The sequence below is a fragment of the Dermochelys coriacea genome, chromosome 14 (genome assembly GCF_009764565.3).
Source record: "Dermochelys coriacea isolate rDerCor1 chromosome 14, rDerCor1.pri.v4, whole genome shotgun sequence".
Classification (NCBI taxonomy): Eukaryota; Metazoa; Chordata; order Testudines; family Dermochelyidae; genus Dermochelys; species Dermochelys coriacea.
Window position 1 is genome coordinate 15,503,898 of NC_050081.1, and position 22,717 is coordinate 15,526,614.

At 46.8% G+C, this 22,717-nt stretch overlaps 1 protein-coding gene across 3 annotated transcripts; it reads left to right on the forward strand.

Annotated features, from left to right (window-relative positions):
* The first annotated feature begins 3,926 nt into the window (after positions 1-3,926).
* Positions 3,927-22,168, forward strand: TSEN54 (tRNA splicing endonuclease subunit 54). Of its 3 annotated transcripts, none has more exons than XM_038372203.2 (11): positions 3,942-4,156; positions 4,994-5,158; positions 5,877-5,940; positions 6,098-6,181; positions 7,973-8,071; positions 9,150-9,202; positions 10,600-10,698; positions 12,673-13,322; positions 13,907-13,967; positions 15,083-15,199; positions 19,032-22,168. In XM_038372203.2, exons 1-11 carry the CDS (start codon positions 4,095-4,097, stop codon positions 19,180-19,182), a joined length of 1,605 nt encoding a protein of 534 aa, XP_038228131.1. In that variant the 5' UTR covers positions 3,942-4,094; the 3' UTR covers positions 19,183-22,168. The 3 variants fall into 3 exon arrangements, with proteins under 3 accessions (XP_038228132.1, XP_038228131.1, XP_038228133.1); XM_038372205.2 differs by lacking the exon at positions 3,942-4,156 and adding an exon at positions 4,421-4,883; XM_038372204.2 differs by lacking the exon at positions 6,098-6,181 and having other exon boundaries at positions 3,927-4,156.
* Positions 22,169-22,717: the final 549 nt, after the last annotated feature.

Sequence of the window (22,717 nt, forward strand, 5' to 3'; positions counted from 1 at the left end):
CTAGGCAGGATGGTCCCATGGGCCGGATGTGGCCTGCGGCTGTAGTTTGCACGTCAAGGAAGAAGGATGGTTGTAAATCGTGGCTTACCTAGTCTGAAGTCAGGTCAGGTGTGGCTCAGTTTCCCCGATATTTAGGCACGCTGGTGATTTTACTTCTTTATCCCTCCAGACAAATCAGAGTTCCCCGCCTTACAGAGTAAAAGAAGTCCCAAGCAGAAGAATGAAATGCTTCTTTGGCTCTTTCCAGCTCACAGCCTTCGCTGCTGTTGACACAAGGCTCCACCAATTAGCTTTTACCCTAGTCCAGGAGAAGGAATTCCTTGGTTTTTTGCCCCTTGGTGATAGATTCAGGGTCATAATCACGCTCCACTAGGGGGCATTGTAGGCAGGCCTGTATTCTCCCTCCAGTACAGGCCCCTGTCCTGGGATCCTATCTCAGTGCTTACTGGATTGTGAGGTTTCCCCACACACACACGCAGGACTGGCAGGGGGAAGAGAGGAGAAAGAACAGACGGACTTCTCAGTAGATCTCTAGTCACAGCTTCCATTTCAGAGGGAGAGCTAATCCCTAGCTGTTACGGTTGTGAAGAAACCCTTCACTATGTGAACTGAAGGTGAACAAAGCAGCAGTATCTGCCGCGTCAGAAACTATAGCTCTGAGGTGTAAACTGCCCTAATCCAGTCGGTGGGTGGTAACTCAGGTGTCAGTTATGATCCCTTAATTGTCAACATTTACTATTTCACTGCTCACCAGAACATGTAAGAATGGCATTAGCTCTTCTCTCCTGTGTTACCCAAAGCATGGGCACACCTCCCTCCCTCCCTCCCACCCACACAAAGAACTAACTTGGCCTTGGGGGGGAAAAGAGAAAGAAAAGATCCCAGAAGATGTCGACAGGACAGTGGGTAGGCCCTTCACACCTTCATCACCCAGAAGGTGATCCCGCTCTGCCTCCTACAGGTAGGGGCAGCCAGGGGGCTCTGCTCTGTATGCTGCCCCTGCTCCAAGTGCCACCTCCGCTGCTCCCATTGGCTGGGAACCACAGCCAATGGGAGCTGCAGAGGCAGTGCCTGCGGATGAGGCAGTGTGCAGAGCTGCCTGGCTGTGCCCTATGTGTAGGAGCCAGAGAAGGGACATGCCGCTGCTACCAGGAGCCGCTTGAGGTAAGTGCTGCCCAGAGCCTGAACCCCCTGAGCCTCTTCCTATGTCCCAACCCCTTGCCCCAGTCTTGATCCCCCTCCCACCCTCCAAACCCCTTGATCCCAGCCTGGAGTACCTTCCTGGACCCCAAATCCCTCATCCGCAGCACCACCCCAGAGCCCGCAGCCCCAGCCGGAGCCTGCCGCCTTCCCACACCCCAACCCTCTATCTCAGTCCTGATCCCCCCCCCTCCTGCCTTCTGAACCCCTCGGTCCCAGCCCAGAGCACCTGTCTATACCCCAAACTCCTCAGCCCCACCCCAGAGCCTGCTCCCACAGATGGAGCCCTTACCCCCCGCACCCCACTCCAGCCTGGAGTATATAACTTAAGGATCACTTCAAAAAGAGTACCACAAAACAACAGTTTAAGGCCAAGAAGTGAAAAATAATGTCTCTGATTGAAACTACAAGGGGAATTTTTGCATGTAAATACTCACAATGGAATTTTGCCAGGGCAGCAAGGCTAACATCCCTGCTATGGAGAAAAGTGCCATAGGAACGGGGAATTTCAATGGCTGTGGGTTTGTCTTCCTTGTTAAAAGCTGTGTGGGTTGCTGTTGTTTTTTTTAACATCAGGGTAATTAACTCACATGAGCCACCCTGAGGTAAAAACACAATGAAGACAAGGCACTTTAGTTTTACCATGAGGTAAACTTGCCATGTCCCTGCTGTCCTTAGTGAATTTACCTCATGGTAAAACTAAAGGACCTTGTCTTCACTGTGTTTTACCTCAGGATAGCATTAGTTAGTTAACCCAAGATAAAAACCACAGCTTTTCAGCAGTGAAGACAAGCCCCAAGAGCAACAAGGATTTCAGTTTTATGACTCATTTGTATCACAGTGCGTCCAGCATAACTGCACCAGTGAAGCCTTGGTATAGTGCTGACTTAGAAGAAACTGTGCCACCTATTGAATGACTAAAACCCTTTCTTGCAGTGCCTGGGTTTTTCTTAATGACAGGTTTCAGAGTAGCAGCCGTGTTAGTCTGTATTCGCAAAAAGAAAAGGAGTACTTGTGGCACCTTAGAGACTAACAAATTTATTAGAGCATAAGCTTTCGTGAGCTTGAAGTGAGCTGTAGCTCACGAAAGCTTATGCTCTAATAAATTTGTTAGTCTCTAAGGTGCCACAAGTACTCTTTTTCTTTTTGGGTTTTTCTTGGAGGTCACCCATCCAAACTCACTAGATTGAACCTGGCTTAGTTTGAGATTTGATGAGATCATAGATTCAGGTGGCATATATCACTTCAGTCCTCCTAATGGCCCTGAAATGTTTGATAACAGAAGGACTCAGAAAACTACAAATCTGTTACTAATAGACTTAAAAAGAAAAGGAGTACTTGTGGCACCTTAGAGACTAACAAATTTATTTGAGCATAAACTTTCGTGAGCTACAGCTCACTTCATCGGATGCATTTGTTAAATGAATTTGTTAGTCTCTAAGGTGCCACAAGTACTCTTTTTCTTTTTGTGAATACAGACTAACACGGCTGCTACTTTGAAACCTGTCATTAATAGACTTAACTAAATCTGTAGGAAACAAGACCTTTTTATTACACACACCCCTCCCCCCAATTTGGCTGCAGGCTAGTTTATTTGCCTTTGACCACTTTGTATAATTTTTCATTAAGTAGCAGGAATATACCATCTGTTTATGGAATTGCTAAATTATTGCCAGTTGATGAGAGGGGTTAAGAAATTACTTTCAAATTATCACTCTCTTCTCAAGGATTGTCAACAATTCTTGAAAAAAATAGCTTGTCAAGAGCTGGTGAAGCACTGTACAGATATTGACTTTCTTAATCCCATTTCCAATCTGGCCAGAACACCTAACTCTGTCAAGACTGCTTTGATTACAAGGAAATAAATTCACCATGGACCACAATCATGTCACTGGGAAAGTGCTGGGTCTGATCCTGCTTCCATTAAAGTCAATTGTCTTTAATGGGAGTGTGATCAAGCCCTTTTATACGGGCTTTGTCATGATTTTGCTGCAAGAGGGATGTTAATTTTACAAGCTTTGCTCACTCCGGACCCGATGCTCCGCTACCTTGCACATTGTGGAGTTGTTTATACCTGAGTGACCTGGGTGTAAGGCATGACCACTGGTGTGAGGGGAGAATGCTGATGTGGTAGTATTCTGCACTCACTCTGCAGGGGCATCAGTGACTGCAACAAATGTGAGGCTGTGGCGGATCTTTAGCTGCACCCCCCTCTATAAGGTGGGGATATCGATGGTCATGTATTTTCAGGAGGGGGGTTGTGGGGCCTCACTATAATGGGTCTGACCCCACAGAGCCTTCTAGTGGTGAGCATGTGGTGAGTCATGCTGTTTTTCAGGAGTGCAAAGGGATGAATATATCCATCTGTGAGCATGCATGCAAAATGTAGTTATGCAAATTGTCATGTATGAGTGTGCATGACATGGAGCCTGAGATGCCTTTTGCAGGACTCTGTGTACTGTGAATTAATGTTTATAGATGAGCATAAGCCCATATGTGAGCGTGAGCCAAAGACAATAGCATGCTCGCCTCTAACCCCCCCATCCCCGGCGCTCCCTGGGATGTGGGCTCAGTGCAGGGGATGGTCAGGGCCAGAGGGGCCAGTCCAGTCCAGGGGGGTCCTGTCTGCAGCTGAGGGTCTTGGCTCCCTGGAGGATAGTGTTAGGCTGTGGTGGCTCCCGCAGGGGGCACCAGTGAGCTGGCTCGCCCCGCTTAGGGGCGCTCTAAGGCCGGCAGCCTGGCCACTGCGACCCCCAAGCCCGGCCCAGCCTGGCTCTTGGTAAAGCTCAGAAACTTGGGCCGCACTAGGACCCAGCGGAAGCGCCTCCTCGCCCGGTACCCGTGCCGCACTAGGACCCCGCGGAGCTCGGCCGGCCGGCAGGAGAAGACAGAGCATGGCCACGCCGAGCTGCCGGATGGAGCCCGAGCTGGAGCCCCGCGCGGGCCGCCTCTTCGGGTACAGGGGGGCCGGCGGCCGGCGGCCGGCCTGTGCTGGGCAGTCGGGCTCCAGGGGCCCTTAACGGGGCAGCACCGCAGCCCTCGCCCCCGTGCTGCGAACGCCCCGGCACTGCGGGGAGGCGGCGGGTTAAAGGGCCAATGTCGCCCCTCCCCCGTGTGTGGACGTGGGGACCAGATCAAGGGGCAGCGCCCCTTCGCCCCCGCAGAGTGGGGCCCTGGTGGGGGTCCCCCAGAGGCCTAGGTAGCCCGTAGGGCAGGACTCCAGTGCGGCGGCGCTGCCAGCAGGGAGGGAGGGAGTCTCCTGCTCTGTGACACGCTGTTTTGTTTGGACCTTGGGTGAAATCTGTTGCCCCTCGGCAGTGGGCCTGGCGCAGGGGCCTGGGCAGCCCTGCAGACCGTAGCCCTAGGGCAGGTGCCCAGCGTGGCCCAGCTCCCCCTACCAGCGCGCTTCAACCCTGGCCTGAGGAACCACGATCTGTGTGGCCATAGGCTAAGCTCAACCTCAGTGGCTTGGCCTCCTGGCTCCCAATGCCAGCCAAGGGGCCAGGTGCCAGGTGTGAACACTGTGACACAGACATCTGCCTGCTGGGCACTCGGCTGCCGCACCCCCTTCATGCACAAAACCCCTTCCCAAAGAGCTGTCACCTGGGAGTGTTTGGCTCCTGCTAGTCCCTTGGAGGAGGAAGACAAGCTTGTTATCAACCCCCTGTACCAGCCAGAGCGAGGTATTCCCAGCATTCCCCTGCCCCCATTTTGGGCCTGCAGCCTCAAGCAGCAGGAGTTGTTGGAAAGGAACTGCAGCCCAGATGTTCTCCTAACATTTAATCTCCCCCAGCCCAGCTGAGCTGCTGGCAGCTCGGATACGTGACCGCAAGGTTCCTCAGTGCTCACATGGCCAGAAGGACTTCATCCCGGATAGCTCAGAAGAGCAGGCAGAGAGGCTGCACCGGTGCCGGGAGGAGCATTGGCAGCTCCTGGCAGAGGAGCGTGTGGAGAGGCTGTAAGTTCCTTCATCTGGGCTGAGATCCTGTTCCTCAGTGGCAGCACTGCCCCTGGGGCTCTTATTGACTCTCAGGATGATCAGAGTGCATCAGGGAGAAGTCATGCCCTGGATGCTAATGATCTATTAATGCTGATAGTACAATGGGTTTCTATAGCACTGTCATTCAAGGCTCTTGCAGGAATATATTAAGGTCTTCTAGCATCCCTGTGAGTTATCAACATCTTCCCATTTTACAGATGGGGTAGTTGAGACAGAGAGGTGACATGACTTATCTCTGCACACATGGCAAGCCCAAGATAGAACCCAAGACTCCTGTCTCCAAGTCACTAAAAATGCACTTCCTTTTAGAGCAACACTCCTCCTGCCAAGTCACTCTGTTCCCTCTCTGCAGTTATAAAATGCCCCCCACAAGACCATATGTTTTGCTTTGTGTGTTGGAGACCGCAGTGTAGAGCGATTTCAGGAACTGCAGAATGTTACAGTACATTGTACTGTGGGCTCAGATGGGCAGCCTTTCTGGCAGGAGCGCTTTTAGCTTCAGAGAACTCCCTCTGGAAGTTTGCAATTTCCTACCCTGCTGCCTTCTCACAGGCTGATGGGGAGAAAGATTTGTTAAATCATTACATTGAGGGGGCAAAGGAAGGGTGGGCTGATGTCTACTGATGTGTGGTTTATTTTTTTGTTTTGTTTTTGTTTTTTTAAAAAAACTTCTCAGGGGAAGTTTGGCGAAAGCTGAATGGAAGCCACGAGAGGGCATCGTGGAGCTGAAATCCCCTGCGGTAAGTGGTGATGATGTATGAGTTTGACACTGTCGCCTCCTGCTGGCAAATGCAGATTGTCTGTCTGATTTTTAATTCGTGTCCCAGTGTGGGAGAAAGCCTGGCTGTGGGTCAGGGATGGCCCCAGCACATCACAGATTTATCCTTTTGTTCCCAGGGGAAGTTCTGGCACACTATGGGGTTCACAGAGCATGGCAAACAGTGCCTGCTGCCAGAGGAAGCCCTCTATCTACTGGAATGCGTGAGTAGGATGCCCAGGCTTGGGGGCAGTGGATTCTTTTTGAATAACACTGTTGCAGGAGCAATAGTAGCTGGGAAGGCAGAGAGAGCATTAGGAAACCTGCAGTGGATCCTTCATCCTTCTCAATAGTTCAAGATCCTCCAGTTGTGTATGCTCTTCAGGACACAGTCTGAAACCACATGGCACATGTTGGTCTCTACTACAATTTGAATAAATGATTGTCCTCAAAAGGCCCAGTTCCTGAGGGACTGGCTGTAGGTTTTGAGACACAAAACCTTTCAACTCTAGGCCACTGGTTCAAAGAAGAGCCAGGGGGGCCTGTGCCCTAAAGTAGCTGCCATCCCTTTTATGCTCTGGTGCAACATGTCTTTCATTATTAGGGTTACCGCCTACAGTACAAGGAAATAAATAACTGTGTAACATGCACAGGGCACCCCTTTGCTTAGGGGCCAGCACCGCCCAGTGCTTTATTTGTGGAACAAAATCATATCTTTTTATCCTGGTGCATAATCCTTTGTGATTTTGGAACAAAATGTTTATTAACTATGGAGATGATGTGGGATATTAGGCACCAAATCAGGCCCTTCTAGGTGTGGCAGCTGAGGTGTATTGGTGTATGAGATGTATGTACATGTATTTCCAGTGCTGTACTTGCTCTGTGGTTAAATGCCTGGCACCCTTTTCTGGCATATATTACCAAACAGAAAGTCGAAGAGGGATGAGAGCAAAGAGACCAGTTTCTTTTCCTTTGTCCAGAGAATTCTCGGCCCTGATGCTCCCAGTTAAGGCTGGGTTGGCATTCTCTGTTCTTGAGGGACTTGTGTTACCATTGAGAAATCCTATCAACTCAAGACCATCTATTCAAGTCTAAAGATGCGCTTGTTTTGTTTTGATAAACTGTTGGATTCAGGACAGCAGATGGTCTCATTCAAACTCTGATTTCAAGGGCTATTTTGCTTTGGGGTTGTGATTTGCCAAGGGCTAGAGATCACAAGTGGCCTGATTTGAAAATGAAATTGTGCGGTTGGCCGCTGGGCACAGAATCAAGTAGGTTTTAGAGACAGAAAAGACCTGCAAGATGCATCTACCCCGTTTCATGGGGGAGGCATATTTCCTAGTGCTTGGTAACTTGGTATTTTGTGGGCAAACAAATCAAGGTGGGAGCGGTTTATTTTAAAATTAGCTAATGAGCAGGCCCCAATGTTAGAGGGACTAAGGCTGAGAGAAGCTGAGTGCCCATAGCCACCTCTGAGGTCATTGGGGATTGTGGGTGCTCAACATATCTCAGAAGCTAGCCCAGTTATTGCCAGTTATTTTTTGATTACACAGCAATGTATAAACAATGAATACACAGCTTATGCCCAAATACATTTATTAGTCTCTAAGGTGCCACAAGGACTCCTCGTTGTTGTTACAGCAATGTGTGTGCTTGCATGGGAAGGCCCAACTTAGTAAGTTTTGTGGCAGTGCTGACCAATGCTAACTCCGCCCCATTAGACCCAATGTAGAGGGAGGGTGCCACTGTGCATTTGAGAATAAGTTGGCATCACAGATTTGTAGGAGAGAAGTTGCATTAAAATAATTTGATACTTAAGAATCATAGAATCATAGAATATCAGGGTTGGAAGGGACCTCAGGAGATCATCTAGTCAGCACCAAGCTGGAGTTTGAGTCAAAAGCAGCTGGATGCTGGGACCAGCTATTGAGACCACAAGGAAGGAATGGGCCTGGACTCTGCAATACTGGTTTCCTGCAACCTGTGGTTCCTAAACCCAAGGTTCTGTTTTTCAGGGCTCTATTCAGCTCTTTTACAGGGACCTGCCCTTGTCCATACAAGAAGCCTATGAGACCCTGCTGTCCCAAGGGACGGTGAGCCTGCTGCAGTACCAGGTGTGCACAAAGGATTTGACACCAGTAGTGATTATTGCAGTGGGTAAGGGGTGGTTACAACTCACCTATTCAGATGGTGGTGGGAGTCTACAATTTAGGGAGGGGGTGGAATTTATTTATGTATTTATTTAATTCGTCCACTCATCTTCCCACTTCAGCTAAGCAACTGTCTCCTTTTTTATCCTCTGGCTCTGGTTCTCTGCTTTCCCCCATGATCTCTTCTATTGTAGGATTGCACATAGCGTTACACAGTGGCGTATGCAGTAGCAGCATCAGAACTAAACTAACCTGATCATTGCCGTTTGTTCACTATGCTGGTGCTGCTGTGGAACCAAGAGGTGTGAGCTGCTAGGGGCACAGAGGAGAGGGCAAGGCAAAGCAAAGCAATCTCTTACTCTGCCGCAGCAGCAGTGGCAAAGATTGAATCCTGCCTCAGAAGACCCCGCTCCCCTCTATGCCCAGAAAGAATAGCAGAGTGAAACTGGCAAGGATTTGCCTCTGCTGCTGGTCCTTGCCCATTGCTAGGAAAACACTAGCTATGGCAGCAGCACAGAGATCTTCTGATTTCTGAAATGCAGGATGCTGGAGGCAAACATAGGATCTCTGTGATCCTCGTACTCTTCCTGATCACTCAAGTTTGCACTAGGTACAAACCATACAAAGTCCCTTCTCTTTCTTCAGTCTCCTGGGTAGTGAACATTCCACCACTGTATCACTGGAGGCCTAGGAGGCATTTGGTACTTTTTGGGTGCTGTAGCAAGCTGGGCATTTGTGCCAGTCAGATTCTCCATGTGGATGATCACTCCCACAGCTATGCTGGCTCTCAAGCCATGCAGAGTCCCAGCCAGGTTTGTGGTGCTTTGGCATCTAATGAAGTTTTACCCATATGATCTCTCATGTACTTTTTGTGGGGAGAATACTGAAGTCTAGGCACACTCTATGCTTAGCTGTCTTTGGTCTGAATCAGCCATTCAGATAGTATCTAACTCAGCTTGCCATATGCTACAAAAAGAGAATTCTGATTTTTTTTTTTTAAAGGTGATCATTTCACATTCTTGGTTTTCTTTGCTCTTTTAAGGTGTTCAGCCACTTGAAGAGACTGGGTTACATTGTGCTGAGATTCTGCCCCAGGTATCTGGCTTTTCCTTTCCTCACCCCTTCCTGCTGCTGTCTTTCAGAAGCCATGCTGGAATGCCCTGGATGCAGGGCAAAGAGGAGGTGCTCTGCCCTCCTAGGCTCCCCTTTGCTATAGTGGGCTTGCTTCTTCAGATCCACTGCTCCTGCCCATGAAGCCTAGGAATCTTTGTAGGGGTTTGGGAATCTCTAGATGTGATTCTTAGTTGGCAGATGAAGCCTGAACTGAGCCAGTAATTCCCTTGTATGGTGGAAGCCATGATCATTCCTCCTCCTCCCCTTAAACTATCTGTTCCTTGGCTTTAAACCAGGACTTTGGAGGTGTGCTCCAGCTCCGCTCCAGCTCCAGGCAAAAACCTTCAGCTCCACTGCTCTGGAGCTGCTCCGTGCTCCAGCTCCAGGCTCTGCTCTAAAGCCCTGCTTTAAACATTCAACGGCTCCTCAGCCTCAGGGAAAGTATTATTGTTTGCTTGGTCCAGTGGACAGGGCAGTGGACTGGGAGTTAGGAGATCTTAATTCCATTCCCAGCTCTGCCACTGACCTTCTGTGACCGTAGACAAGTCACTTCACCTTCCTGTGCCTCTGTATATTTGTCTGGTCTAGTTAGACTAAAAGTTCTTTGGAGGAGGGATTCTCTTTTGCTTTGTGTTTGTACAGCAGCTGGCATGATAGGGCCCTGATCTTGTTTGGGGACCTGTAGGCAGTACCATAATACAAATAATAATAGTAAGTATATTATGAGGTAGCATTTACTGTGATCTGCAGCACTTACATTGTAAGCTCTCTGGGGGCACTTTTTGTTTGCTGTTTGTACGGTGTCTAGCCCTATGGGGCCCTCATCCATAACTCCTAGTGCCACTAGGTTCTCCTTCAATACAAATAATAAATAATAGTCATTGAGACCTGCAGGTGGCTCCCCGCTTCTTCCCCTTATAGAGATGTCACAGATAAATCACCTGGATGAATTGAAGCTTTCCAGCTCTCAGCACCCTATAAGGTTTTTTACCTTTAACCCCTTGGATGCTCTAATTCCATGTAAGCATCCCACACTTGAGCCTTGAGACTTGCATCCCCCAAGATCGTTGGCTTAGATGAAGTGGAGCGGCCTCTGAGTGTGCCTTGCATTCCAGCACTTCAAGGGTTATGCACCAGTAACGATACAACAGACTTTCTTATTGTTCAGATGGGAAGTGGGTGCGTGAGTAATGGGACTGGACAAGTGAGTCTGGGGTGGGGAGATTCTTTCTGCTGCCCTAGTCCTCCTTGCAGCAGTTTCCATAGCCAGTGAGAGGCTTTTGCTGTTACATTTACCTATGGCTTTACTTGGAAGAGATTTTTCTAACACTGCCAGTCTCTCTCTCCCTTAATCCCTTTGTCTCTCTGCCTCATTACAGTGCTGTTCCATCTCAATACGAGAGGCAGCTGAATCTGGACAGTTTTCCCAAGACCTCTGGAAAACGCCATCGCAAAAGGAAGAGGAGCTCCAGCTCCCGGTAAAAGAAAACAGACATGTTGTGGCAAGCCCTTAATGGACTAACTCATTCCCCATGTTCTGGGCCACAGCTAAAAATGTTGCTTGCTGTCCATTCCATCTAAGGGCAAGAAACAAACAGGTCCCCACCAGCCTCAGCCTGTTGGTCCCTGCGAGTCGTCTAGGGTGCTGGTGCTGAGTTTAGTAATCTGATTGAATGTCATTGGAAACAGCATTCAGGTGATCAGAGCCCGATCAATTCACAACACATCTTTTACAATCGATGCATTCATGGCTTTTCTTCCCCTCCCCATGCCCTCTGTTCCTCCAGTGTTGTGTTGGAGCACCGGCTCATACATAACTATGTCACTACAACATCTCCTACCCCTCTTCCCCCGGGTAAATTGCCTGAAAACAGCTGGTGTTTCACTTCCACCCAAACACATTGCAAAGGGTCACTACAACCCCTGAAGTATCCCCCTTATCACATTCACTGTTACGAGGGCTGAACTGAGCTTGGGGGCAGATTGTTTGGTTAGTCCCATCTGCTTATGATGGTCGGTTTGTGAGATCCTTGAATGGAAAGAGAGAGGTCTCTATATGAGAAGCAAATTGCAGGAAACTCCTCTCTCTCCTTTTCACATCTAAAGAAATAAGGCACCATTAAAGGAGCTCTGAAAAAGGACTGATCAGCAGCCATGGAAGAACAGAAACCTTCTAGTGTTAATTCTAGTATGGTTAAGCTCTTTAGGGCAGGGACCAGTTTTTTTTTGTTCTGTGTTTGTACAGTGCCTAGAACAATGGCGTCCATGATGGCAGCCCTTAGGCACTACCGCAATGAAAATAATAATACATTATTATTTATTAACACAATTAGCAGTAGGTGGCACCACAGACTTAGAAACAGGGAAGGGCAGAATAATCAGTCCAGGTCACTCCTGGTGCATAACTGTTTTTCAAACATATTAGTGCAGTATGGGTTATGATGCAATTTCAGAAAGCCATTAGAGGTAAAACTGTGGACTTATGAGCTAGCCTTTCAGGTCTGGAGACCTGGGATCAAATCTTGTGTAACAGTTTCAGCCCAAAAAGAAAAGGAGTACTTGTGGCACCTTAGAGACTAACAAATTTATTAGAGCATAAGCTTTCGTGAGCTACAGCTCACTTCATCGGATGCAGCAGTGGAAAATACAGTAGGAGATTTTATACACAGAGAACATGAAACAATGGTCGTTACCATACACACTGTAATGAGAGTGATCAGGTAAGGTGAGCTATTACCAGCAGGAGAGGAAAAAAAACCTTTTATAGTGATAATCAAGGTGGGCCATTTCCAGCAGTTGACAAGAACGTGAGGAACAGTATGGGGCGGGGGGGAAATAAACACGGGGAAATAGTTTTACTTTGTGGAATGACACATACACTCCCAGTCTTTATTCAAGCCTAATGTAATGGTGTCCAGTTTGCAAATTAATTTCAATTCAGCAGTCTTTCAACCCAGTTCCTGGAGAATTTTATATCTGTGTTTTAAACCCACTCCATTCCATTGGTACATTTGTCAGTGCCTGCTCAGGGCTGGAATAGCAGAGGTGGGGGCTTCCGGACGTGCTTGAGGGCATGGGTAGAACTGTGTGAGGAGGAACCAAGATGGGAATAGCAGGGGGTGCCCTAGGTCAGGACTGTGGTGCATTTACAGAGCTGTGTGGGACACTTGCATTGCATTTTCTGCTTCTGTGTTTGTCTTTAGCCAGCGTTATCCATCCATTACTCTGAGAAGCACCAAAATAGTGCAGAATACTTCACACAAGCAAAAAGACCCTAGTCTAAGGAAGAGCCTATTAATGAGGGTGTGTAGGCCCCTTCCTGGGCTCCCAGTATCCTAGCCTTCTCATGCTCAGGGACCACACTGTTTTTGTTACCCATGGAGGGGGGAAAAATTTGCTGAAAGGACTTCGAGGGAGCAAAATTCTGAATTGGCCCCTTTTCCTGTTTTAAGGTTACAAGACAAGAAACCGAAGGCATCTGGGAATCCTCCAGAAGGTGAAGAGACCCCAGAAAAGGCCAGTGACAGCTGTGGTGGTCCCAGTCACCCAGCCTCTGGAGGGAGCTGTTTGTCAGAGAAGTCAAAAGAGTCAGATCCTGCCAGTGGAGATGGGGAGTCAGCCCAAGTTCCCGCTGATGCAATACAACTCAGCAAGCCCCCCAGTCTCTCAAAAGCTCAGTCTGGAGACTATGGGAAGGCTGCTGGGGACAGCTGCAGTGACACCCACCTGCCCCGCTGGGACTTCACCAGAATCGCCTTCCCCAACATGGCTTCTGACTGCCCCCACACATTCCTGCCACAGCCTGACGAGAGACTGCTCCCGGAGAATGTAGTTGGGCGGGAGGCCGACGCCACCCGCTGGCTCAAGCTGGTCAACCAAAAGCGTGAGAAGTTGTCACGGAAGGAGCGGGAGCAGCGGGAGAGGGAGAGCAGATACAAGAGCAGCATCAATGCAGACAGGAAGGTGAGGTGCTGCTCCAACTGGCAGGAGTACAAGGAGCTTGTGAAGCAGAGGAGCCAGCGGAGGGCAGGGAGGCTGCCTTCGCACCTGTGGGACCAGCCTGTCACCCCGCTGGTGAAGCCGGATCAAGTGGCCTCAGCAGGTACCTGACCTGGAAGAAAAGCACTTACACATCTTGGCCAATTGGTGACCCACATGGGGTGTCGTGACCAATTGCGAGGGATTGCTCATCATGGACCACCTGGGAGCAATTAGTGGGAACAGAAGGAAGGGAAATGTAGGCTGAATATCAGAACAAACATCCTAACTGTGAGGGGGAAGAGTTACCTATGGGAAGTAGAGGAAGCCTCATGGCATTGGCCTGGACAAGCAGAGCATGGAATGGCCCTGCACTGGCCAGGGGAGAGACTAGACGGCACTTTCCAGCTCTCTTCTATGACTCTCTTCTGCTGTTTTCCATCTGGAATTAGGTGGGAGCAGGGCAGTCCCTGCTGGCGCTGAGGCTGTGTATTTGCCCTGGCAAGTTAAGGAGAGGGGACAGGGGAAGTAAAAATCATTGAAGTAGCAAGAGGATGAGAGGATGATGTGGCTGCCTTGTTGAAGCAGGGCGGCTCAGAGGGGAGGTGCAGAGCGCTCAGAGTCTAACGTGGGCTGGGCGTGAGTGTAGAGAAGACCTCACAGACTGAACTAAAGAGTCTGAATCTTTCCTGTTCTTTCTTCCACCAGCTGCTGTCCTCCAGCAGATCAGTGTGCTGCAGCCTTTCCACATCCTGGATGGAGCCTTCCGGTTAGTATTGAGCCAGCAGATTCCAGGGAAGATGGGTCTAACTCAACAAAACATTGTTCTTCCTCATGCGATGTGTTCTCCACAATGGCTTCAGAACTGCCTAATGTACCTGGTGCATGGGAGCAAAAAGTACTTCCCAGTGCTCCTCCCGTGGGCTGGGTACATCCTTACTGAGGGACTGGCATGTACATGCAATGCCATGTCACCATGCAGGAGCTGCAGCAGAGTCCAGCAACAAATCAGTTACGTTCCAGGCTGATTACAGCACTGGTGTATAAGCTCTTATTAGACTGCATGGGCAAAGTCCATCATACTGCAGTGATGGACTTTCATCCCTTACATTCCCTCTCTGCACTGAGGCCTACTAATGTCATAGGCTTTCAGTGCTCTGTCAATGTGTGTATTGTCCCTGGGATGCTCTTCCGTCGCAGCTGCAGGCTGTGGAGTTGAATGATATTTTAAAATCGAATCCCCCGACCGTTCTGGCTGTGCTCCTATCTGGGAGGAGTTGTGTGATGGTTGTGCACAGGTCTGTGGTACACAAACATTGCACACGTGTTATGATGCAGATGGGTATCCAAGCAGCCTGCTTTGTGTTTGGATCTATTGGAGTGTGCACCTCCACTTGTGGTGCCTGCACCGTGGGGCACAGAGAAAGAGTAGCATGCAAGGTGCGAGTGCTGGAGCTGGCCTATTAGTGCACAAGCCTTGCATCAGGAAGCATGGGAAGCTGTGTGTGGTTCTCCACTTCATATGGAAATGGTGCTAGTTGGTTAAGGAGTTGCTCTGTAGTGGGGGCTTGTTCCCAAGGGGGCTCATAATCTTTCAGGATGAAGCACTTAGGGTCTTATCCAAAGCCCACTACCATCAGTGGGAGTCTCTGCATTAACTTCAATGGATTTTGGATCAGACCCTTCCAGAATAACTCCAGGACTGGCCGTTTTGCCTAAGAAGGAAGATTCTAAATGGTCCCTGGGAAGCGAAGGACCGAGGGTTTTAGGTAGGCCGACTTAAAGACTTTGTCTTGCTCCTTGCTCTGATGCATCTGCAGCCCGGGAGGTGTCAGAGTCCCGTGTTGTGTCATTCCAAGTATGCATATGTATCTCATCCTACAGGCTGCAGGAGGATATGGAGGGCATGAAGATAGACTTCAATGTGTATCAAGCAGATGCAGTTGCCAACTTTAAGAAGAACAACCCTGGGAAGCCGTATGCCAGGATGTGTGTGCGGAGGTACTGGCCATGTACCCTGGCTGTTGTTAATGAGAGTTTCTGTGTGCAATTATTTGAAGTGCCCTGTATTGCTGCTATGGAAATTTAAACCCTAGTGCAAAGTTACTGACTGCAGGATCTTGTGTATTTGCTGGATTATCAGGCAGTTTTCATTTAAAATGGCCCTGCTGAGATTTTCCCACTATTTTCTCCCCCACCTTGTTGGAATCTGTTGCCTGGTCACCCTCCACCCCAGCCTCAGACCCTGACCCTACTTTAGGTTGTCATCATATTGCAGCTAAATGATGCTGGTATTATTATTTAGTATTTTTATTACTATAGCACTTAGGAGTCCCGGACGTGGCCCAGGACCTCGTTGTGCTAGGCACTGTACAAACGTAGAACAAAAAGACAGACCATGCCCCAAAGAGCTCACTATTTAAGTAGAAACAAGAAGTAACTTTATACTATTTAACTGAGATGCCATGTCCTGGTTCACAGAGGCTGTTGGTAACTGCCCTCCCAAAGCAAGAAGCAGCTGGAACAGAATGACCAGGATATTAACCCTTTGACCCTGGTCCTGCAATGAGCCCTGTGCAGCAGATTCCTCAGCCTGTGCAAATCTCCAAGGGCTTTGTATGGGTATAGGGCTGCACTTGCCTAGAACTTTTATTGCAGGATCAGTACCATGCAGATTGGTTGAAACTGTAGTAAAGAACAGAATTATCAGACACATAGATGAACACAACATGTTGGAGAAGAGTTATCATGGCTTTTGTAAAGGGGAATTATGCCTGCCCTGTGTTGTATTCTTTGAAGGGGTCAACAAATGTGGACAAGGGGGATCCAGTGAGTATAATGTACTTGAGCTTTCAGAAAGCCTGAGACAAGATCCCTCACCAAAGGCTCTCAAGCAAAGTAGGCAGTTCTGGGATAAGAGGGAAGGTCCTGTCATGCATCAGCAAGTGGTTAAAAGATTAGGAATCAAAGGGTAGGAATTAGGGCTGTTAAGCGATTAAAAAAATTAATTGTGCTATTAATCGCACTGTTAAACAATAGAATGCCGTTTATTTAAATATTTTTGGATGTTTTCTACATTTTCAAATATACTGATTTCAATTACAACACAGAATACAAAGTGTACAGTGCTCACTTTGTTTATTTTTGATTACAAGTATTTGCACTGTAAAAAAAACAGAAATAGTATTTTTCAGTTCACCTAATATAAGTACTGTATTGCAATCTCTTGATCATGAAAGTTGAACTTACAAATGTAGAATTATATATAAAAAAAATACTGCATTCAAAAATAAAACAATGTAAAATTTTAGAGCCTGCAAGTCCACTCACTCCTACTTCTTGTTAAGCCAATCGCTCAGACAAACAAGTTTGTTTACATTTGCAGGAGATAATACTGCCCGGTTCTTGTTTACAAGGTCACCTGACAGTGAAAACAGGCATTTTCATGGCACTGTTGTAGCTGGAATCACAAGATATTTATGTGCCAGATGCACTAAAGCTTCATATGTCCCTTCATGCTTCAATCACCATTCCAGGGGACATGCATCCATGCTGATGACGGATTCTGCTCGATAAGAATCCAAAGCAGTGCGGACCAACACGTGTTCATTTTCATTATCTGAGTCAGATGCCACTAGCACAAAGTTGATTTTCTTTTTTGGTGGTTTGGGTTCTGTAGTTTCCATGTTGGAGGGTTGCTCTCTTAAGACTTAAAGCATGCTCTACACCTCGTCCCTCTCAGATTTTGGAAGGCACTTCAGATTCTTAAACCTTGGGTCAAGTGCTGTAGCTATCTTTAGAAATCTCACGTTGGTACCTTCTTTGCATTTTGTGAAATCTGCAATGAAAGTGTTTTTAAAATGAACAACATGTGCTGGGTCATCATCCGAGACTGCTATAACATTAAATATATGTCAGAATGTGGATAAAAGGCAGAGCAGGAGACATACAGTTCTCCCCAAGGAGTTCAGTCACAAATTTAATTAACACATTTTTATTTTTTTAATGCTCGTCATCAGCATGGAAGCATGTCCTCTGGAATGATGGCCAAAGTATGACGGGGCAAACGAATGTTTAACATAAATACCTTGCAATGCTAGCTACAAAAGTGCCATGCAAATTCCTGTTCTCACTTTTCTGGTGATATTGTAAATAAGAAGAGGCATTATCTCCTGTAAATGTAAACAAACTTGTTTATCTTAGCGATTGGCTGAACAAGAAGTAGGACCGAGTGGACTTGTAGGCTCTGAAATTTTACATTGTTTTGTTTTTGAGTGCAGTTATGTAACAAAAAAAATCTACATTTGTTAAGTTGCACTTTCACAACAAAGATTGCACTAGTACTTATATGAGGTGAATTGAAAAATACTATTTCTTTTGTTATCATTTTTACAGTGCAAATATTTGTAATAAAAAATAATATACACTTTGATTTCAATTTCTACATTTTCATATATATTGTATTCTGTGTTGTAAAACAAAAAATATTTAATACATTTCAATTGGTATTCTATTTAACGATACAATTAAAATTGTGATTAATCACAATTAATTTTTTTGAGTTAATTGTGCGAGTTGACTACGATTAATCGACAGCCCTAGTAGGAATAAATGATCAGTTTTTCACAGTGGAGAGAGGTAAATAGCAGGGTCCCCAAGGATCTGCATGGGGACCGGCAGTGTTCAACACATTCATAAATGATCTGGGAAAAGGGGTAAACACTGAGATGGTTTACATATGATACAATTATTCAAGATTGTACAGGTTGACTGGGCAACAAAATGGCAGATAATTCAATATTGATAAATGCAGAGTATTCCACGTTGCCAAGCATAATCCCAACTATACATACAAAATGGTGGGGTCTAAATTAGCTGTTGCCACTCCAGAAAAAGATCTTAGAGTCATCATGAATAGTTGTCTGAAAACATCTGCTCAGTGTGCAGCAGCAATCAAAAAAGCTAACAATGTTCAGAATCATTAGTAAAGGGATAGATAAGACAGAAAATATCATAATGCCAGTATATAAATCCATCGTACGCCCACACCTTGAATACTGCATGCAGTTTTACTTGTTCCATCTCCAAAAAGATGTTGTAGAATGGGAAAAAATACAGAGAAGGGCAACAAAAATGATTAGGTGTAGGGAACAACTTCCATCTGAGGAGAGATTAAAAAATCTGGGAGTGTCCAGGTTAGAAAAGAGACATCTAAGGGGGGGATATGATGGAGTTCTATAAATCATGAATGGTGTGGAGAAAGTGAATAAGGAAGTGTTATTTCCTCTTCACGTAACAAGAACTAGGGGTCACACAATGAAATTAATAGGCAGCAGGTTTAAAACAAATATAAGTACTTCTTTAGTTAATGCATAGTCAACCTGTGGAACTCGGTGCCAAGGGATGGCCAAAGGATTACTGGGTTCAAAAAAACAATAAGTTCACGGAGGATAGGTCCATCAATGGCTATTAGCCAAGATGGTCATAGATGCAACCCCATATTATGTGTTTCCCTAAACTTTGGACTATCAGTAGCTGGAACTGGGGACAATGGGATGTATCACTTGATAAATTGCCCTGTTCTGTTCGCTCCGTCTGAAGCATCTGGCACTGCCACTGTTCTGAAAACAGGATACTGGGCTAGATGAGCCATTGATCTGACCCAGTATGGCTGTTCTTATGTTCATAGTAAATATGAAGGAAGCCCTTTTCCGAGCCTGGGAGTGTATTTTTGCTGCTCAGTGGGTGTCTCTAATAGGCAACACTCACCAGGGTGGCTGGCCTTGTAAATATTCCTATGGTTTGAGAAAGACCGGCTTTCTTCCTTTTGCAGGTTTGACGAGCAGATCCCATCTCTGCGGGCACTGAAGCAGCTTGCCTATCGGAGCGAGGATGTCCCGGTGGTCTTTGCACTGGTGGACAATGGAGACATTGCTTTTTATTCTTTCAAGGAGTTCAAGCTGCCTGTTGATATTTATCACTGAACTTGCCATCCCTTGGAGAAATGGCTTTGGGAAAAAGGGTGAGGGACTTTACTCAAGACTTAATTTCTTGATTCATGGACTATTATATCAAATAGAATCTCTGATAACCAGTCTGCGTGCAGGAGGGGTAACCACCTTATCCACTGCTACAGGCCTCAGCCAGCTAGGAACTAGCTCATTCGTAAAAGCAAGATGCACTCCCAACAAACAAGCATGATGTTCTGTGCTTTAGTAGAAGCACTACTAGTTGGAGCATGCACTGCTTTGTTCTTTAATCCACTGGTTCTTCAGCTCTTATCATCCTCTGGACCACTTCCCCATGACGTTCTCTTTGTCCTTGTGGGCCTTTAGAACTCACTTCACTGGCGATTCACACATGATATTCTGAGAACCACTGGGCTAGGCCAGTCTGAATGCAACATAAGAATGGTTTAAGAACCACTGCTGTAGATGAATCAGACTCATAAGCTGACCAGGATAGTCAATGGTATAGCAAGCCTCTGTTACTCTACTTCACCAACACCCATCTAATAAAATCCTTAGCAAACTATTGGTGTGATAGAAATAAAGGCACTGCAACAGAACTCTTCTACAGAAATGATGATGCCGGCTTTGCCTTGGTATTTGTATGCCAGCAGGAGATAGTAATCCTGGGCGAACGCTCCTCGCCAGTAATCCTCAACCTTATAGAGCTGCTTTGTAAGCCAGTGGAGTCACAGAGAGCCATGAAGTCACTGCAGAGGAACATGCTAACATTGTATTATGGTGTTTGTGTTGAGATGTGTCATTGCAAGATGGTGTCATCCCCTATTAAAACTACAGCACACAGCGTCACAACATCTCACCATCGCAATAGTGTGACCCCGTTTCCATTTGACGCCCTTTCTTCTGGATGCAGGTACATGTTTCTCACTCTCTCTTGCAAGTGAGAGGAGCTCTGATTAAACCTGCAAATTCCCCATGAGCTGAGCCTGGTAGTTCTATGGGTCTAGTGCTCCAGGCTGAGGATCACCGTCCTAAGCATTGACGGTATCACCCAATTGCCTTCTAACCGTCGTCAGCATGGGAACCCTCCCCCTGAATCTCCTGATACCAGACTCTTTAACCTCTATGCAAAAATGCCAGTGTGACTAGTACTAGAAAGTCCTGGTCTGTGGCTAAAAGGGACTCCTAAGGGGCTCAGGGTTCAGCTTTCTTAAGAAGTGTTACAGCCAATGTTTTAGCTGCATTTTAATTTGATACAGACTGTTTGGGTGTTTTGGTTTTTTTGGAGGGTTGGGGGCTAAAGTAATAAAAAAGCCTTTTCCAACAATGCAAGCCCCTGAGTGTGGGTATTTATTTATTAATGTTTCTGAGAAAATTGATCAGTAGTGTCTTGTCCTGTGAGAGGGCAGCCTGTGGAACTGCACTGTCGCTGAATGCAGTCATACCGACCCAGAGACCCTGTGTGTCCAGCACGATCCCTGGGGCATGGAATCCTAATGCTGTGCTGCTGTAAGCTTGGTACATCTTCCTTGTGTATTGCCACACGTGCCATCGTGAGATGGCAGAGTCTCTTGCCCTGATTGCTGTGTGTATCCCTGTGATTAGTTGGCATGTTGGCCCAAATCATCAGCTGGTGTAAGTGGGCATAGCTGCACTGACTTCAGTAGAGAAGATGCTGATTTGCTCCTGCTGAGGTTCTGAACTAATATTTACCCTCTTTCTCCCTGTACCCCCAATGCACCTTCCTAGCCACTAGAAGGAAATAAGGGTGCCTCGGCCTGCTTGGGGGATGTGAAGGGCTGGACAAGGTTGGTGGCAGCTCCATTCTGCTTATTCAGCATTCTTCCATGGTTCAGGCAGTGTGGGGAGAGCTCCTGTGATCCGCCTGTTCTTAGATAGAGCAAAAAGAGCTCCAAATTTATCCCTGGAGTTAGGCAGACCCAACTCCTGTTGACGTCAAAGTTGCACTTTCTTACTCCAAGGCAAAATTTGATGGACTCCACAAGAGCTATAGGATGAGTTTCGCTGGGGTAGACAAGACTCTCTGACTCGGCACAAAACAATTACAATCTAATAATCACTTTGGGAAGGATTGAGAAACTGTAGCTGTATTGCTCAGCTGCTTTGGATGCCTGTACGAGAATTGAAGCACAAAGCAGATGGATATCCAGACTCTCCTCCTGCCCATGCCACTGAACAATCTGACGTTTTGCAAGATGGCAGCAGGAGGCTAGAAAGGGGCATAAATCTCTTTTGAAATACAGCTGAAAAGTGGCCACTTTGTGGAATTTGTCCCATTGGATCAGTGCCTGTTGCAGCATCATACCATTGCAACCTAAAAAAAGTTTTGACTGGGCATTGGACTGCCATTCTGCAGCAGTGTGGCATGACAGCATGTATTTTGGACCAGTTAATGTCCCCTCACGTTAGGACATGTGATGAAGCCACAAATCTTGGTATTTCTAGCAATCCTGGTGCTTCTAGCTATGTGATCTTTCCAAGGGTGCTGACTAGAATGTGTTCAACTTTCTCTAAAGGCTTACAAAACCAAAACCAAAAAAAGTGAATGACAGGCAGGGTCATTTCCTGGTGTCTAGCTTCACACTTCATGCTAACACATCAGTCCTCATACTAGTGGAGCTGTTTGTAGGAAAACAAGATAAAAAGGACAAAATCCCATAGAGTAATGGTGCATTCAGCTCCGTCATTCTGTGAAAACTAAATTTCTCAATTCCTTTTATTTCTTTGCCTCCTCTAGGTCTCCTCTGTGGCCTAGCTACCTCCAAGTCTGTGATTCATCACAGGCATAAGTATAGATCATTACTTAATCATCAGCCAATCAGCTTTGTCCACCTATGAACAATGCAAGAATCTTTTATGCAGGGATAGATTTGAACATAGACCTCATTGTGAAGTGGGGATGTGCACCTGTGTGCCCCATAAATTGACTGTCCCTGTGGAGGGAAAGGCACATTGTTAAAAATCCCTTTTGTCTGACAATGTGCTCCATCCACAAGTAACACCTGAGATCACTGTTGCAAAAAGATGTTGTTGCAGTTTGCTGGCTGCATTTGATACCCACTTTTGCATACATCCCCTTCTCACAATCTACCCAGTATAGTTAAAAGAAAAAAGGAGGACTTGTGGCACCTTAGAGACTAACACATTTATTTGAGCATAAGCTTTTGTGAGCTACAGCTCACTTCAGAGCCTCTGTATTCTCCACCAAATGCATCCGATGAAGTGAGCTGTAGCTCACGAAAGCTTATGCTCAAATAAATTCGTTAGTCTCTAAGGTGCCACAAGTCCTCCTTTTCTTTTTGCGAATACAGACTAACACGGCTGCTACTCTGAAACCAGTATAGTTAGTTTCCCCTAACGTTAGTGCTGGTAAGATGAGGGCAAAATATATATATTTTTTAAATAGAAAGATGTCCCTGGGAAAGCAGGTGGATTGGTGGGTGCGAAGGGGCTGGTGTATTACCAGAAATGGCCTTTACCTCCTTTTTGGAGACTAGCTAGATGCCAAGTTGCCCACACTGTGCCTGGC